The following is a 16,259-nucleotide window of genomic DNA, read 5'->3' on the forward strand; positions in this document are numbered from 1 at the left end:
CGGTGAGAAGGCTTTGTAGCTAAATGGTTTCCTTTTTTTAAATTGCATTTATTGTTATGTTTAATTATGATCAGGAGTCTGCACAGGGTGTTTTATTTTGAAAATTTACCAGATTCGCGACACTGTTCCTGTGTCTGACTTCCTGTCTTGCTCAATCTGCTCTGACTCGGTGCCATTAACCCCATCGTACGCGTCACGGACCTTAAGCTCACAGTGGAGTTTCGGGGTCACTTCCCTGATTAGGAATCAGTTCCAGCTGTTAGAGGAAGCTGTTTTCCATCCTTCGTACTTTATCTGCTCAGCACCAGACAGAGTTAAAGCAAGTAGCTGGTGAACACAGTGGAGCATTTAGCAGAAAAGAGCCAGATATTTACCTCAGGAGACGGTGGAGACCAAAGCAGAGCCAAGTGGAGGGTGGATGTTGGACTCAGATGATCAGACTTCAGATGAATGCCGATGCTTCCCTGTGGCTGCCAAATGTGTAAATAGGAAATTGATTGCTGGCTCCTTCAGCGTAACAACTTTTTGAGTTGACAGTGATTTCAGCTTGTTCTGCTTCCCCCTAGTGGCTAAAGAAATTAGCAGCTTGAAAGTCGTGTCTAAGGGTTTTTTAACTGGATTTTGTTTGTATGCTTCAGGTTTACTGTTGTATGTCATCAGCATGTGTTTTGTTTGTTCCTGGTGAATTTTTCTGCATTCAAACTTTTCTGCTTGTGATTTTATCTCATCTGCAGTTTCAGAGACACATCAAGAAGTCAGAGGGACAGAAGATCCCCAAAGTGGAACTGCAGATCTCCATCTATGGCGTGAAGATACTAGATCCCAAGACAAAAGTGAGCACAAAGATTTGAATTTGTATTGTTTGGCAGGTCCGTGGACTCGGTACACGACACCTGAAGTTACGTGACAACAAACAGCACGTAGAGAGAGAAGCGGTTTGTCGTCGGCATCCGTGAAGTCGGTAAATAATGAACGTGTTGTGTTTGTTTTCCAGGATGTGCAGCATAACTGTCAGTTACACCGGATATCCTTCTGTGCAGATGACAAAACGGATAAAAGGATATTCACTTTTATCTGCAAAGACTCGGAATCGAACAAACACCTCTGCTACGTGTTTGACAGTGAAAAGTGTGTAAGTGTCTCCTGCTCCCTTTAATTGAATCAGCTGTAACACCTCTGGCAGAATGTGGGAGCCTCGTGAACGTGTTGACTGCTCTCGTTTTTTGGGCGTTTTGACATCCCATAGTTAACTGGGTGGATGTGATCGTCTTTTCTTCCCCCCGCTGCAGGCAGAGGAGATAACTCTAACTATCGGACAGGCCTTCGACTTGGCCTACAAGAAGTTTCTGGAGTCTGGAGGCAAAGACGTGGAGACCAGGAAACAGATCGGAAGCCTGCAGAAAAGAGTGCGTCTCACGTCCGGCTCGCTTTGTTTGACTTTAATTCATTCAGCGTGCTGACACACCGATGCTTTTATTCATTCATGCGCAGCTTGTTTCTATTGATTGTTTTAAAAGATCCAGTGTGGACAATTAAGCTGTGTTGATGAAAAGTGTCAATGATGAATATTAATGATCTGAAATTGAATTATTGTGCACCCTGCTGAAGCCGTGGAGCCCTCTGTGGTTTTACTTAGACGGTGATTTGTGAAAATGTTGGTGAGACCTTGATTAATAACAGAGGGGATAAGGTAGTTAAACACCACTGTGATGTGTTTTAAAGTCAAGATGAAATGAAAAATGCCTTTGAAGCCTTTTTAGGTCACATGTGCGGTCGTATTCTGCACCTGTTTAACAATATATGCCAAAAAAAATCATCTTCTTTATGTTCTTATATCAACATCCAGTCATGCTTTCTTCCTGTTTAACTAAATACAATGCGTGCTGATGTGAAGCAACCAGTTTGAGCACATAAAATGACGTCCAGCTGTCAATCAGGCTTTTAGCGGAGCTAAGGTTCATGAGGTAGCTCGCTAGCTAACAGCTCTGTAGGTCAGTGTGTCTGCTGGTGCTCATCACCTCAAACGAGGGTACGTCTGCCTGCTCTGCTCACAGGAGTGACGAAGGAGTTGAAAGAGGCGAGTCTTCATCTTCATAGACTGGAGGCTAGCATGTATGACGTATCCTAAATGTGGTTGTTTTTAGCTTTTCAGAACAAAACTGAAGGATTACAGGTTCAGTGTGTAGGATTTAGTGACATCTAGTGGTGACGTGGCTGATTGCAACCACCTGACTACCCCCCGCCGTCCCTTTGCAAGCGTGACCGAGAGCTCATTCTGACTTAACAAAAACTCAATGATTCTGATTTCCAGGTGATCAAACACTCATGAAAAGGCACTCATTAACATTACATTTCTGCATTATCTCAAAGCTGAAAGAACACCAGTTTTAATTCTATTTTTGATTTTCATGGACAGTGAAGATTCACAGCATCATGAGAAAATCGTATGAGAGTTTGTGTAAACCTCTGCAGGTGAACTGGGTTTTCACAGCTGATGTTTCTGACGCTGGACTGCAGCTCATTCAGGCTTTCACTCACCTCGGCTGAACTTCTCTCGTCTTCACTCAGATTCAGGAACTGGAAACGGAAAACTCTGAGCTGAAGCAGCAGCTTCAAGACCTGGAAGAACAGCTGATGATTGCTCATGTGCCACCGGTAAGGACGACATGCACGAACACACTCACACACACACTAACACACACACACACACACACACACACACCTTAAAACAGGTCTTCTGAACTTCAGCCACTGTGGCCACAATTAAGGCAAAGTGTTACCTGCTTAAACTAAGGGTGGCGTCTGATTGGCCACCCCAGGCTGCTGGCTGAGATCAGCACTGTGTTGTGTCTCATTCAGAAGTCACATAATCTCACTTTAACTGCAGTGTCTGCAGACGAGCTGAAGCAGCCGTCCTCAGCCATACGACTCTCAGATCGTTTGGGATCTTTTAATCATGAAAGTTGATCAGCTTCAAGCTCGCACAAGTTAAAACAGTGTTTCTAAGGACAGCTGGGTTTGCTGACGCCGCCTCTGTGATTAAATGCACGACCTCCACCTGAAGTTTGGAATGGCCAAACCTGTCTGGAGGGAGGCGCGGGGGTCTAAGCTGTGTCTGAAGCGAAGCAATTACACACCTGATTGGTCTGATGAGGAATGTGATACATTACCATCTAATTGGGCCAAATGCCAGTACTTGTGACGGCCTCCTGTGAATGCAATTACCCACACCTCTCCTGCTCTGCAGGACTGACTAATACCACTCCTCTCTGGTCGTTCTCTGCGATCTTTTCTCAGCCGCTGCACATAAACGCAGCTAATGAAGCGTACATGCTGCAGAGGCCCTCCTCTCTCTTCTGGTGTCACAGCATCAAGTCGCTCTCCTGTCTGGAAATCTCCTCCGTCACACTCACGCCCATGAGCTCGCCGGAGTCCAACCTGTCCGCCGGGCTACTAACTCCTCCACCTGCCAAACCCGCCCTCCTTCCTCCTAAGCCTCCTGAGGGATGCAGCATCCCGCGGCCTCGCGTAAACCTGCTTTTTCTCTCTTTCTGCTCTGTCACTGGCCTTAATATCTCCCTGCTTTTGTCTTTTGCTCGTCCTTCCTTTGCATAAAGTAGTCGTGCAGTGTGTCTGTGTGCAGACATCTGTCCTGATCGTTTCCACGGCTCTTTGTGCAGGCGGGGAGCGTCTCCATGAAGCCGCAGTCCACAGACGTTTTCGACATGGTTCCCTTCTCCCCGGTGACGCCGCTGGTGCCCACGCTGGCCAGCAACGGCTGCCCGCCGCCACCGCCCACCACATTACCACCAGACATAAGTGAGCAGCTCCTTCATCGCTCTCTGATCACACGTTTTAATCAGCGTTCCAGCTCCTGAAATCCACTTTATTTAAATATTCATGGTAGAAATCCTTCCCTGTTCATGCTAATGTTCACTGCCTGTCGAGCTGGTCTCTGCCATGTTTACCCGCTGCCTGTGCTTGCAGGGAAAGACCTGTTTGGCGCTGAGCCGTTTGATCCGTTCACCTGCGGGGCAGCCGACTTCCCTCCAGATATCCAGTCAAAGCTGGACGAGATGCAGGTGAGCGCCCGGCTGTGTTTTGAAGAGCTGCGGGGGGGGCTGGCTGAGGTGAAGCCCAGCGCCTCCTGTCTGCCTCATCGTCACTGTCAGCGATTTGAAATTCAGACTCTCTCTCATTGATGTGAGCGACGGCTCCGTGCATCGTGGGTGATGCCTCGCAGGTGGACACCTCTGCTGAGTCATTTCCAGACAGTTCGGTCCTAATTGGCGTCCGAACGAGCTCCAGCGGCTCGTTTATTAAAATGATGAATGTTAAAATGCACCAGGTTTGTCGTGGTGCTGTGCAGAGAGCAGTAAAAGCAGCAGATGTGAGGGATCGCCTAATTCTAGCTTCCTGTTTATGCTCCTGAAAAAGCTGAGCACAATAAGGTTTAAATGAAGCCCTCAGCTGACGCACGCCTTTATTTAGATTTATCAGGGACATGAAACCAGTTTAATTCAGAAATCATTAATAAACCGTCTTCTGTTTAGCGCTTCGTTCTGTTTTCATGTTCCTTTATGAATCTCAGTGAGGTGAAAACGTCCTCAGCCTTCAGTAAAAACGTCTTTATGTCACAGCGGAGCTTTTTTTATACAAACATTCTCTGCACTGTTAGAAACGACCCTAAATTGATGATTGCGGCTCATCAGGAAAAAGCTAAATTAGCTCCTGCTGTCTGGAAGAGCGACTGAAAGGTTTTTGGTTCAGCCTCGTTCACACGGTGTCGCTGCTGAGGCTCAGTGGTTCTCAAACTGAGGGCCGGGCTCCCAGGAGCCGCTGCAAGAGGCCAAACGGTGAAAAAGAATACAAGTTCATTAGTGAGGCTCTTAAGATAATTATGATTTAAAGCCAAAAACGACGCGTTTAAGATGTCGTTTGGCAGCTTGAGCTTAATTTACTCAAAGTGAAGCTAATAGAATCACACTGTTCGTGTTCTTGGTAGTATTATTAAATATTGTTTAAGGCTGAAAACAGTGAAGTTGCTTTCAGAGTCTCAGAGAGGACGAGGAGATGTTTGGGAACCACTGCTGGAGCTTGAGCTCACATGCAACCAGACAAATGCAGTTTATGTGCCTCACTGTGGGTCTGTGGAACGTGTTCGATTACAAGGTTTGAATGATGGTATGATAAGAAAATAATGACTTCTGACTGAAAATCAGCTGCAGCCTCTGTGATTGTTCCCGCAGCGAGTTGCCAGTAGGAGGCGGCGTTGCACTAACACGACTGTTTTAACTGCAGCTTAACGTTTCCTTCAGTTTGCTCCTCTTCTTCACTCTCAGAGACTGAACTCCTCTCTTGTCCTCTCCACTTGTAGCGTCAGAGATGGTTCGTACTCTTCGCTCTGCGCTGTGCTTTGTGTCTTTGCTTTGCATGTCGGCAGCACGCTGCACGCTCTGTGACGTGGGTTCACCTCTGCCATCGCCTGACGTCGCGTGCAGGCCTTCGTGTCGTTGTTGCTCATCAAGTCATCTGCGCTAACGTGAACTTTTCATTCTCTCAGATGTTGATTTTCAGGCACTTGCTGCCTTGAAGGCTGTAGTTTTAGAAACGGATGTTACATTTGATTAAAAAAAAAAAGCGTGCATCTCAGCATGAGCACAGATTTTGCAGTTTTCTAAATAAAACTGCTTTTGGCTTTTGGTACAAACGAGTTGCAGCCGTGCCTTCGTCCATTAGCCGCATGCCTTGTTTCTGCTTGAGCTTGTGATCTCACACACAACGCATGAGCGAGCATGACAGCACAACAGCGTTTTCATCTCTGCTTTGTTCAGTGTTTCATTCTTTTACCTCAGAGCTTTCTAGACTTTCTCCCATTGGCTCTAATGTAAACACCACTCAGAGCTCTGCCCGTCCAGCAGCTCTGGGACTCGTAATCTCACAGAGTCCACGTCTGGCTTGTCTTCCAGGAGGGGTTCAAAATGGGACTAACCTTAGAGGGCACCGTCTTCTCTTTGGACCCGCTCGACAGCCGCTGCTGATGCCAAGAAGATGCTCTTTGTCGCGTACTTTGAACTCGTTTGTATGAAGAAGTGCCAAAATCCACTCCACGGTCGAGTCAAGATGTCACACTTTTCATCTTGAGGTTTATATGCATTTGCATTTAGATTGGTTTTTCGATATTTCAAGGTAAACCCAGATCCATTATAGAAAAAACAACTATTTTTGTAAAAGAAAAACAACTTATGGAAGGTGTAGTTTTGAGTACCTTTGCTTGCACAGGCAGTGAGAGATGTAAATAGTCGATCTGTCCAATGGTACACAGACTTTTCCTGTGAGTCGTTTGTGTGGATGCACCATTTGAATTCTGTATTGTTAACACATTCCTGTTTGTACGCCAAACACGAGCCGGCGAAGAAAATAAATGGAATCTGTATCATTAACACAGCTCCCATAACCTCGTTACGTAGCTTATTTTACTCCACATTAATTCACTCTATTGTTGGCTTACTGTTTGTTTTTGTTTGTTTCTTGTTTTGCATTTTGCCATTTCAGTATTTACTTTGTGGTATTTTTACTTTGTCATCATGTTAGTCTGCTTTTCTTGCACCAGAGGGCACTTTTCGTTTGGACAGCCTCTGTCCTTAAACAGTAATATTCCCATTCTTTGACTTTTGGTTGCATTGACTTTGCTGTTACAGTTATTAAAGAACATCTGACTGCAGAAAAAATGCTGTCATTTCATGTTTGTGTGACTCAGCTGCCGTTTGGGATCTTTTCTCTTTAATTCTGAGATTTAGCTGCGCTGATAGCTCATTGGTTAGCTGACATATTTGTGGTTTCTAGAGAAGAAATCCTGCCGACGGTGGCGATCCTCTGATCACGTGTTTGGTTCTGTTTGATGTACGACGACAACTATTGGCTGCATTGCTGTGAAATTTAGCACTCGTGCACGTTCCCCCCAGGCTGAACTGAATAACTTTGGTGGTCCCTGGTGTAGCGCCATCATCAGGGCAAAAATTTAATCTATCCTATACTTAAATTCATTCCTGTAAATCCCAGGGACGTTTCCATGGGCTTCACTGGAGCCTCCTTTGTGTCAATGCTAATTAGCTAAATCGTTGTGAAAGCTAATGCTAAATATCAGCATGCTAGCGTTACTGTGGCTAAGGGACTAGCATGGCTGTACTTGATGATTTGTAATTGCTTTATTTTTCTTGGCTTTTATTGTATGTGCAGCTGAATAGAGACAGAAAGGTGACAGAAAGAGGGGCTGACACTCAGCAAAGTGCTGCTGCAGTTAGGATTCAGCCTTGATGCCCTCGACCAGGTGGTTTGTGGTCTGCAGTCACATTTTTAACACCCCGTAGAGGCTGAAATCATTACAGTACAAAGCTTTTAAAGGGACTCGTCTGAAACAAAAACAGGCAGAGAGAAGTATTTTCAATATTTATTTTCAAAGGATGAAATGCATCTGCTTCCAGTGTGGAAAGCCCCTTCCTCCTCCTCCTCCTCCTCCTCCTCTCTGCCTCGGGGGTGTTAGCAGGCAGTCAAGCCTCGCAAAAGTTACAACTCTATAATAAATATACTCAAATGAACCAAACGGTCACAATAACATTAGTTGAAGGCACATTCATGAAAATTCAAAACAGCTTACATTTGGAACAGCTGAGTGTTCAATACAGAAACGTTTTTGTAAACTAGAAAATATGTCTAAAAACGAGCTGGTGGAAGAACGACAGACATAAAGGACCTAACTAAACCTGAATTAATATGACAGGAGCTTGGGGGGATTAACAAGCAGTTTGTTTAATTTGTTGCATAGCAAGAAATACAAAGCAAACAGGCACTCACAGCCACCGTACTCTATAAAACTGATTATAAAAAGGATTTCAAGAGCATATAAGTCCAGGATACTGAAAAGGGGGAACTGACATGCATAAAAATAGAATATTCTGTGCTACCTTTTTACTGTACGATACTGAAACCGAAGGAAAGAAGTTACAAATCACCACTCACATGACACCTCATTCGTCTCTCCGTCGTCGACGGAAAGATCTTTATTGGGATCCCCAAACCCTGCCCTACCGTGCAGCCGGGAGAAATGCACAAGGATCACGCTACTTACAAAACAGCACCTGTGAAAAAAGATTTACATGTAGCGCCATCATTTCTCAGTTTCGGTGACGAGGTAGCTAACACTGAGGAATCGACAGTTCAACGTGTCTTTAATGTTGCACGTGGTCGGTACAGAGTTTAAAATAACTGATACAGACGTTAGGTTCATCAAAACTGTCTGGAGAAAATACCTGCGCCAGCAAACGCATCATCGGCTGGATTTGGTTCCTCAATAGCACCACAATGTTGTTTTATACTCAAACATTTCAAACAAAAAAAAAGGAAAAGACAAATCTGTCAGAAGTAGTAGTGGAAGGACATGAGATTTTTCTGGGCCTATAAACAGCAGTTAGAATTCAATCTTTGGCGAAATAAAATGAAGGGCATCTTTGGACCAAACAGCGAGCTTCAAACATACAAAAGACAGGAATGATTCAGATTTTTCCCAAATTTTTTATGCAAATTCCAAACATTCATTCTAACTTACAAATCTTCGATGTCTTGAACTGGGTCGGAAGGCACAATAAATATCTTGCCACAGGGCCAGAAAAGTCCTCAGTACTCGTATGTACAACGTGGCTGATCGTGTCAGCTGTCAGTTCAATAGTCTCAGGATTCTCCTCGACGCGTCCCTGCTGACCATTTTACAAGAAGCACACCGGCCCGATATCGACGCCGAACTCTTGATCTGGGCCACCAATGTCCACAGGGGCAATATCTATAATAGGAAGTCTTGCTGTTTTCTGTGTCCTGTACTCAAACACTGTCTTGCCCCATTTGCCGTTTGCTTGCTGTAAAAGATAAAACAAAGTTCAGTGACAAACTTAATAGTTCAGTCAAACGGTAAACACACATTTCAATGACTTTGTTCCGATTTGTTCGATCTCGTTGGTGTACCGACTTCAGAAATGATTTCTTTGCGTATTAACTTCAGACACTCAGCATATCCCATGAAAAGACCAAAACCAGCAGGGAACTTATCGCACAACCCTGATTCCCAAAAAGCTGGGACGCTGTGTGAAGCTTCAGTAAAAACAGAATGACTCAGCCGCAGACGAACCGGCTGTGGCCTCATTAAAATTCTAACAGCTCACATGTTTTCCTCTGTTGATGTCTGAGCCGCACGATCGTTAGCAAACAAACTGTTTACCAACAACAGTTTCACAAAGTGTTCCTGAGTCCATGTGTTAATCTCCTTTATCCAATCATGTGTTCACAAAGTGGTGAACCTCGCTCCATCCTCGCTTGTGAACGACTGAGACTTTCCAGGACGCCCTTTTCATAACCAATCATGAGACTCTCACCTGCTACCAATTTGAATTTCAGCCACTTGGGGGCATCACAACAACCCTATGAGGTGTTAATGGGGGACTTGTTAGCAGACACTTGTCCATTTAAATGTCCAGCAGACAGCACTTCATCAGCATCCAAACACTTTGTTTTAGTGTCTTTTGGTCTCAACCAGCTAGCCGCTAACTTTGTCTGTGTGCTATCCAGGTAGCGTACAGCCAGGCCTGCAGATTTTTTGCTAAAAGCAGCTGATTGTTCTTGCTGGAAACTAATGATTTACATGTCAGAAGGTGTTGGAGGACGGACTAGCTCACTGCTGGTTTTCATTTCATGGGGTTTGTTGAGAATGAGAACATATGATAATGGCAGCCTTGCAGCGTCCTTTGCTGCGGCTCATAATGACGCATCATGTAAAAACAGCTGCTGAACTTACTGAGCAGGAGTCCTCCACCACTGTGTATCTGAAGCGGTTGTTTCCCTCTGCTTTGAGTTCCAGGTCGTTGGAGCCCTTGAGGATTACAGCTTTCTTGAGGTTGCCGTTCTTCTCGTCCTTATAGCCCACAGAGTTCTTACAGTTGTAGGTGATGGTCTGAGATGCCTCCTTGGAGAGCAGGCGGATGAAAGTCATCTGAACTGTGACGGAGTTTGCCGGCTGATCTTTGTTGCCGTAAGCGAACTAGAGAAACAAAGGAAGCCATCAGCTCAGAGCCTCACAAAACTCCAGCAGTAAGACGAGATGCACGACGGAAACACTGAAAACACAACGTTTGCTTTTTCTGCACACTCAGTCTGTATCTGTCTGAATGTTTCTGGATCTTCACCACGTTCTTCTTCTATCCTTAAAAACCTCCTCCTTCGCCCTCTCTCTCATCATTAAAAATGTAACGGCTCACATGTGTTCCTCTGTTGATGTCGGCTCCGAACCACACAGGTTTGTTCCTGGAAGAGCTCCACCACACTTTACGAGGTATGCTGGACGGGTTGGCAGAGATGCACGTCTCTCCGGTGTCCATGTTGCAGTGCACTTTGATGGCGTCCTCCACACTGCCTTGGTTTGGATCCACCCAGTACTCCCCTGCACAGGAAAACCATCAGGATGTGAGTTATTCTACCATCGCTACGACTGCAACGGTAGAATAAATCAGATCAGGTTCAGAGGCGCCGTGTCCCGGCTGCATTTCTACATTTATCATGTTAAAGAGAAGCACTGGGAGAATGAACAGAAGGAATTGATGAACAGGAAGATAAGAGCAAAATAAACAAGAAGACAGATAAAGAAGGTGTGATGGAAATTCAGACTGCACACATGCAAGACGTTTTCTGCCTCTTGCAGCAGTGAAATCCTCCTCACTGACACTCACCGCTCTTCTTCATGGGGTAGCATCTCTTCAGGTCGTCGCAGGTCCTGGCAGGATGTTTCCTGCTGCCGTCTGGGCTCTTCATGCTGTCGATCTGGCTGCTGAGGGCCTTCAGGGTGGCCAGGACGCCGGGGTCCACCGGCACTATGGTGGAGGAGTTGCTGTTGGGCAGAGCCTCGTCCTCACTGAACTCAGGAGGAGGAGGAGGGCCGGAGTCGTAATCCTGAGGGCCACCAAAGAGGTCATCCATGGCAGCCATGGGAGGTCCTGGGGGACCAGGGGGGCCTGCGGGTCCAGGCTCTCCTGGAGGGCCCTGTGGATTTAGGAATAGTAGGGTACTTTATGTACAGCTTCTATGTAACCTGCAACCTTTTGACCAGCTCAAATCACAAAAAGTAAGAACTTCTTTTTTGTAAAATGAGACAATACCTCTGGTCCAATTTCTCCACTGAGTCCACGAGTTCCAGGAGGTCCCATCGGTCCCGGCTGTCCGACGTATCCTTCCTTTCCAGAAGGCCCAACAGGTCCAGGAGGCCCCTGAATCGCATTCCAGGACAGACGGTTAGTTCTTAGACTCCAAATTAAGAGTTTGAAACCAAATTGAAATCTGACAAAGAAATGAAAATAAACACTGTGTTTTCTGCCTGAAACAAATGGAACTGTAGCATTTACCCTCGGCCCGCTTGGTCCAATGATTCCTGGAGCTCCCTGCTCACCTGTTGTACCCTAAAGGCAACACGCAAATATTCATTAGTCTCTGTATATGAATAACTTACACATTAGATTTAAAGGATTTCCCAGGATGCACAGGTGACGTATAGGAGATCATTTCTCCAAACAACACAATCTGAGTTCTGTTTGTGTGTCTGCTCTATATTATACAGTGTTTTTTGTCCATTCAGATATTAATTTAGAAGCAAAAGGTGGTGACACAAACACCTGTCTCTTTAAAGAACATGTGTTTAAAGATTCAGAAATCATCAATAGTGAAGTGAATCTGAGCGGTGGAGTAAAGCCGCGTCCACAGGCTGGGTTTGGATTATCAGGCTCCTCTTTAACTTACTGGAGGTCCAGGAAGACCCTGCAAACCAGTGAAGCCTCGATGTCCCTTCTGTCCTCTCTCTCCATGATCGCCCAGGTCACCCTTATCTCCCCTCGGTCCTTGGGGTCCCTGAATTGGAAAGATTTTACTCATGAAATGAGGAAATGAGTTTACTGTGTGGTTCTGGGTTTAAATCAGCTGTAATGTTCTTAGAAAATACAAAAACCTGCACTGCATTTTGGGTTTGTCAGTGTACTGTGTTCTCAGTTGGACACTCACCACTAATCCTCTCTTTCCAGCCGAGCCAGGTGGACCAACAGGTCCTCTTGAGCCCTGAAAATGGGTCAAATCGTTAGAGGGCCCTCAGGGAACAAAGACCTCTGCCAGCACTGAAAAACTCTGCAGCTCTTTGTTGCACCCAAACGCATCATTGCTGTCATTTAATATTAACTTCATCCACGCTCCAACACGCCCTCTGGGTTCAAAGCAAATCATGTTCTGACAGTCAAACTAACACACACAACACACACTTCCTGGAGAAACTAAGATCGGAAAAGTCCACTTACAGCGTCGCCTCTCCTTCCAGCACCACCCGGAGCACCAACAGGACCTGGAGGGCCAGGAAGTCCCTGAGGACCGACCAAACCCTCTGGACCGGGATCTCCTCGGTCTCCCTGGAAAAGTGACACCTGTCAGTCACCTGCAAAATGTGAACCAACACACAAGTCACATTTTCATTTTCTTTGTCTTACCCTTTGTCCAAGAACGCCGTCTTTGCCGGGGGGTCCATCAGATCCTGCAGGGCCCTGCAGACCAGACAGAACACATTAAGACAACTGTGAGCAGAGGGAGAAACGTGGGTGATATTATCATCTGAGAACTTGTGCTCACATCAGGACCAGGATCACCGCGAGGTCCGTTAGCACCAGGAACACCGACGGGACCTGGAGGTCCTTTATCTCCAGGCTGTCCTGCGGGTCCCAGTTTTCCTGGTGGACCCTAAATAACAGAAAGAGACAACTCACAATGCGGCACTAACAGGACCACAACACACACATCAAAATACAGATCAGCTGTCACTGAACTCAAACTTCTGATTACAGCAGAAGTTTAATACGATTCGTGCTCAAACTCTTATCAGTCAGGACTTAAATGATACAGACCGCAGGGCCTGGAAGTCCAGGCATCCCTCGCTCTCCTCTCTGACCAGGAAGACCCACAATGCCTCTCTGTCCTGTAGTTCCAGCTGGGCCTGGAGGACCATCAGGACCCTAAAGCACACACATCATTCAGATGGAGGAGATTCCTGTGTGTCCCAGTGTGATGTAACATGATCGACAATGTTAGAAATGTAATTGGTGGTCTAAGTGTAAATTAATCGGTTTACCGTGGGTCCGTCCTCTCCAGAGTCCCCTTTGTCTCCTGGGCTGCCGGGAGGTCCTGCTGGTCCTCGCTCTCCTTGTTTTCCAGGGGGTCCATGGTCTCCACGAAGACCACCAGGACCCTCTTTCCCAGGAGGACCAAGAGGTCCAGGTTCTCCAACAGGACCCTGGCAGGAATGGAAGTGGTCATGAGACATGTAGCATCATGGTCTCGGCATGTTTCAAATGAACTGTCCTACCACACAATCAACTTTTATTTATGGAGAACTTCTCAAAATCCAGATCAGAGCACCTAAATATACCATAACAGGATCACCAGGAGAATAAACTTCAATATGATTACATACATATACACAATATATACTTACAGTTGGGCCTGGTGGGCCAACTCTTCCTGCAGATCCAGGGAAACCAGTGGGACCCTGGAAGCAGAAGACAAGGTCCTCAGATTTTGCTTGACAAGTTTTATATCAGAAAGCAATAAAACATGAGAGAATCCAGTGTTTGAAGTTAATGTTCAAACACGTCAGGTGTGAACTGATTCATTTCAGCTCAGTCTGATTTCACCTTCTCATATATCTCATGAATTAAGGAGCCGTCTTACCGGTGCACCCTGTGTTCCTCTTCCGCCTTTCAGTCCAGCAACACCAATCGGTCCCTGCGACAACAAAACGTCATTAGAAAAGCATTTATCTGCAGCACATTTGAAGCTAACCTCTCTGGATTTTAAAGACATACAGCACACAGATGATAAATGGTTTTCCAGGAATTAATTAAAACACTAAAACTGACCAAACTGGACTGAATAAAAGTACAGAGACGACTGGAGACGATGTTCAGAATGTGAACAGCCTGCATGAAAAGCCTCAGAGCAACTACGTGTAAACACAAGAGTCTCAAGAGCATCTTTACGAGTGCAACGCACAGGAGGTCCGTGAGCGCCAGCCAAGCCTTGGGGTCCTGGCGATCCAGCATCTCCTTTCTGGCCTGGTTCTCCAACTTCTCCCTTGACTCCGGGTTGGCCATCAGGACCCTATAAAATGTTGGTGATAATATAAAGAATACATCTGAACGAGCTGAATCTGTCATCACTTTCATGTCACCTGCTGGAGCATCATGGAGCCATGAATCATTGTTATGAAGTCAAATACAGCAATGCGACAACGAATGGCGACTTACAGGAGGTCCAGCAAATCCAACGGCACCAATGGGGCCAGGGTCACCTCTTGATCCCTGTCACAGGAGAAAATCATTATGTTGAAGTCCTAACAATCAGAATCCATTCTGTATCACTAACACAAACTGAACAGGTCTACTCACTGGCATTCCTCTGGATCCTGGGGGTCCATGTGGTCCTTTGGGTCCAGGTTCTCCCTGTAAAGACGCCACATGGTCATCAAGCCTCTACTGTCCCATAACTCCAGAATTAATTTGTTTGCAAAGGAAATGCAAGCTGAAGACTGAGCTTAGCAAGCTGGAAGATGCTATCAGACGCAGCTGAGCAAATAAGAAGCAGAAGAGAGAGCAGCATCCTGATCCGACGCTGTCCCAAAACACAACTCTGTAAGAAAGAAGAGACAGACTCTACCTTCTCACCACTGGGCCCAGCAGGTCCTAATGGGCCGACAGGACCTGGGGCTCCCTGTTGACAGAAAAAAAATCTGGTTGAGACCTCGGCTCATCACTGTAACCAGTAACTGTCGAGTCAGCGGACACATTTCTCTGAACAAGCTGCAACAAGTCTGAACTTTGCACTCAAACATCATCAGTTTTTCTTCCCTTTGGTCCTAAAAGTGTCAGCTAAACTCTCTTGTTCATGGTTTTGTGACAGGATGTTTGCAGTGGGTTAGAGATACTTTACTTACTCTTGCTCCATCATTTCCAGGTGTACCTTCTGATCCTTTCTCACCAATTGTGCCCTGAACACAAAACAGCAGAAAAGCTGTTCTGTAGTGACATTTCCACCAGGACAAACTGATGACGATTTTTACAACCACAGAAATCGGCTCATTTTGTTACTTTTATATCTAAACATTTATAACATCAAAAAGAAGATGATCATGAACTTACTCTGTCTCCTTTGGGCCCAGGGGGGCCAGAGATGCCCCTCTCTCCTGGCATCCCCTGAAGACCTGGAGGACCCACATCACCAAGTGCACCAGGGGGACCAGGACTACCCTTCAGTGACAAACACAAAGGTTAGCAGGCGTGTTGCTAACAAATATAAAATCATACAGTGCAAACATCCATACTTCATTCCATAACGGGGCTGCCCCTGAACATTTTCCTTTTCTGTTGCATCTTTTCCTTTTAATTTAATTTTTTTAAAGACATTTCTACATAATGAGGAATGTATTTCTGTATAATAGCAAACCATCAAGTAGCCACTGGGTCATACAGTTTGCTAATATCTCTTTATAGCCTCAAACATGCATCCAGCTCTTTCCTGCTGTATCTGTCTCACAGTGCTTTGAATGGTTCTCCTGCTTTCACTACCACATGGTCAGAGGTAACTGCTGTGCATGCAGGTGATGCCTCTGTTCACTACCTTTGGTCCATCTGGGCCAGGTGCACCGGGGATACCCTTAGGTCCCTGCAGACCATTTGGACCCAGCTCTCCTCTCTCCCCAGGAATCCCACGCTCTCCCTGGGGGAACAAAAGCATCAGTTTCACTCTGATTCAGGTTTTCAATTTTACCAGCCACTTAAAGAATTCAGCCTAGTGAAACTCACTGACCCTTGGTCCGATTTGACCCACAGCACCAAGTTCTCCTGGAATACCCTGAAAGAAACAAGCGGTGGTTTTATTGATGCTCAGTCCAAAATGACTCAGGAGCAGCAAGAAAAAGAGTAAGTTACAAAGAGGATGCTTCACTCCTCAATAATCTAGACCACAGAAGCTTCTGTCACACTCACCTGGTCACCTGGTTTTCCAGATTCTCCAGGAGGGCCTTGATTTCCAGGCAAACCCTAAGAACACAAGACAAGTTTGAACACTGGAGCGCTGCTTCAGCAAAGACTGAGGTCTAATCATCTTAAATACCGCCACGTCTTCTCTTATCTGCTCTA

The 16,259-nt window shown here is 45.8% G+C and overlaps 2 protein-coding genes across 10 annotated transcripts in view; one reads left to right on the plus strand and one right to left on the minus strand.

The window, feature by feature from the left end:
- gulp1a (GULP PTB domain containing engulfment adaptor 1a) overlaps window positions 1-6,725 on the plus strand; it is a 67,452-nt gene extending 60,727 nt beyond the window's left edge. For 5 of the 9 annotated variants that reach the window (XM_076747470.1, XM_076747469.1, XM_076747467.1 and 2 more), the window contains 8 exons: window positions 735-833; window positions 995-1,132; window positions 1,290-1,406; window positions 2,569-2,655; window positions 3,298-3,528; window positions 3,681-3,819; window positions 3,988-4,082; window positions 5,970-6,725. In XM_076747470.1, coding sequence (XP_076603585.1) covers window positions 735-833; window positions 995-1,132; window positions 1,290-1,406; window positions 2,569-2,655; window positions 3,298-3,528; window positions 3,681-3,819; window positions 3,988-4,082; window positions 5,970-6,041 — 978 coding nt within the window. In that variant the 3' untranslated portion in view covers window positions 6,042-6,725. Of the gene's footprint in view, window positions 1-734; window positions 834-994; window positions 1,133-1,289; window positions 1,407-2,568; window positions 2,656-3,297; window positions 3,529-3,680; window positions 3,820-3,987; window positions 4,097-5,969 lie in introns of all 9 variants that reach the window. The other 4 variants (XM_076747475.1, XM_076747474.1, XM_076747473.1 and 1 more) reach the window with 2 other exon arrangements.
- A 1,297-nt stretch (window positions 6,726-8,022) lies between these two features.
- col5a2a (collagen, type V, alpha 2a) overlaps window positions 8,023-16,259 on the minus strand; it is a 34,647-nt gene continuing 26,410 nt past the window's right edge. Inside the window, exons 31-54 of the mRNA XM_076747638.1 lie at window positions 16,107-16,160; window positions 15,928-15,972; window positions 15,739-15,837; window positions 15,261-15,368; window positions 15,056-15,109; window positions 14,779-14,832; window positions 14,511-14,564; window positions 14,370-14,423; window positions 14,116-14,223; window positions 13,795-13,848; window positions 13,559-13,612; window positions 13,196-13,357; window positions 12,972-13,079; window positions 12,700-12,807; window positions 12,561-12,614; window positions 12,375-12,482; window positions 12,088-12,141; window positions 11,830-11,937; window positions 11,439-11,492; window positions 11,196-11,303; window positions 10,770-11,079; window positions 10,302-10,483; window positions 9,842-10,084; window positions 8,023-8,909 (exon numbers count right to left, since the gene is read on the minus strand). Of these exons, the coding sequence (XP_076603753.1) occupies window positions 8,763-8,909; window positions 9,842-10,084; window positions 10,302-10,483; window positions 10,770-11,079; window positions 11,196-11,303; window positions 11,439-11,492; window positions 11,830-11,937; window positions 12,088-12,141; window positions 12,375-12,482; window positions 12,561-12,614; window positions 12,700-12,807; window positions 12,972-13,079; window positions 13,196-13,357; window positions 13,559-13,612; window positions 13,795-13,848; window positions 14,116-14,223; window positions 14,370-14,423; window positions 14,511-14,564; window positions 14,779-14,832; window positions 15,056-15,109; window positions 15,261-15,368; window positions 15,739-15,837; window positions 15,928-15,972; window positions 16,107-16,160 (2,484 nt within the window). The 3' untranslated portion in view covers window positions 8,023-8,762. The remainder of the gene's footprint in view (window positions 8,910-9,841; window positions 10,085-10,301; window positions 10,484-10,769; window positions 11,080-11,195; window positions 11,304-11,438; window positions 11,493-11,829; window positions 11,938-12,087; window positions 12,142-12,374; window positions 12,483-12,560; window positions 12,615-12,699; window positions 12,808-12,971; window positions 13,080-13,195; window positions 13,358-13,558; window positions 13,613-13,794; window positions 13,849-14,115; window positions 14,224-14,369; window positions 14,424-14,510; window positions 14,565-14,778; window positions 14,833-15,055; window positions 15,110-15,260; window positions 15,369-15,738; window positions 15,838-15,927; window positions 15,973-16,106; window positions 16,161-16,259) is intronic.

Source organism: Chaetodon auriga, chromosome 13, assembly GCF_051107435.1.
Source record: "Chaetodon auriga isolate fChaAug3 chromosome 13, fChaAug3.hap1, whole genome shotgun sequence".
Classification (NCBI taxonomy): domain Eukaryota; kingdom Metazoa; phylum Chordata; class Actinopteri; order Chaetodontiformes; family Chaetodontidae; genus Chaetodon; species Chaetodon auriga.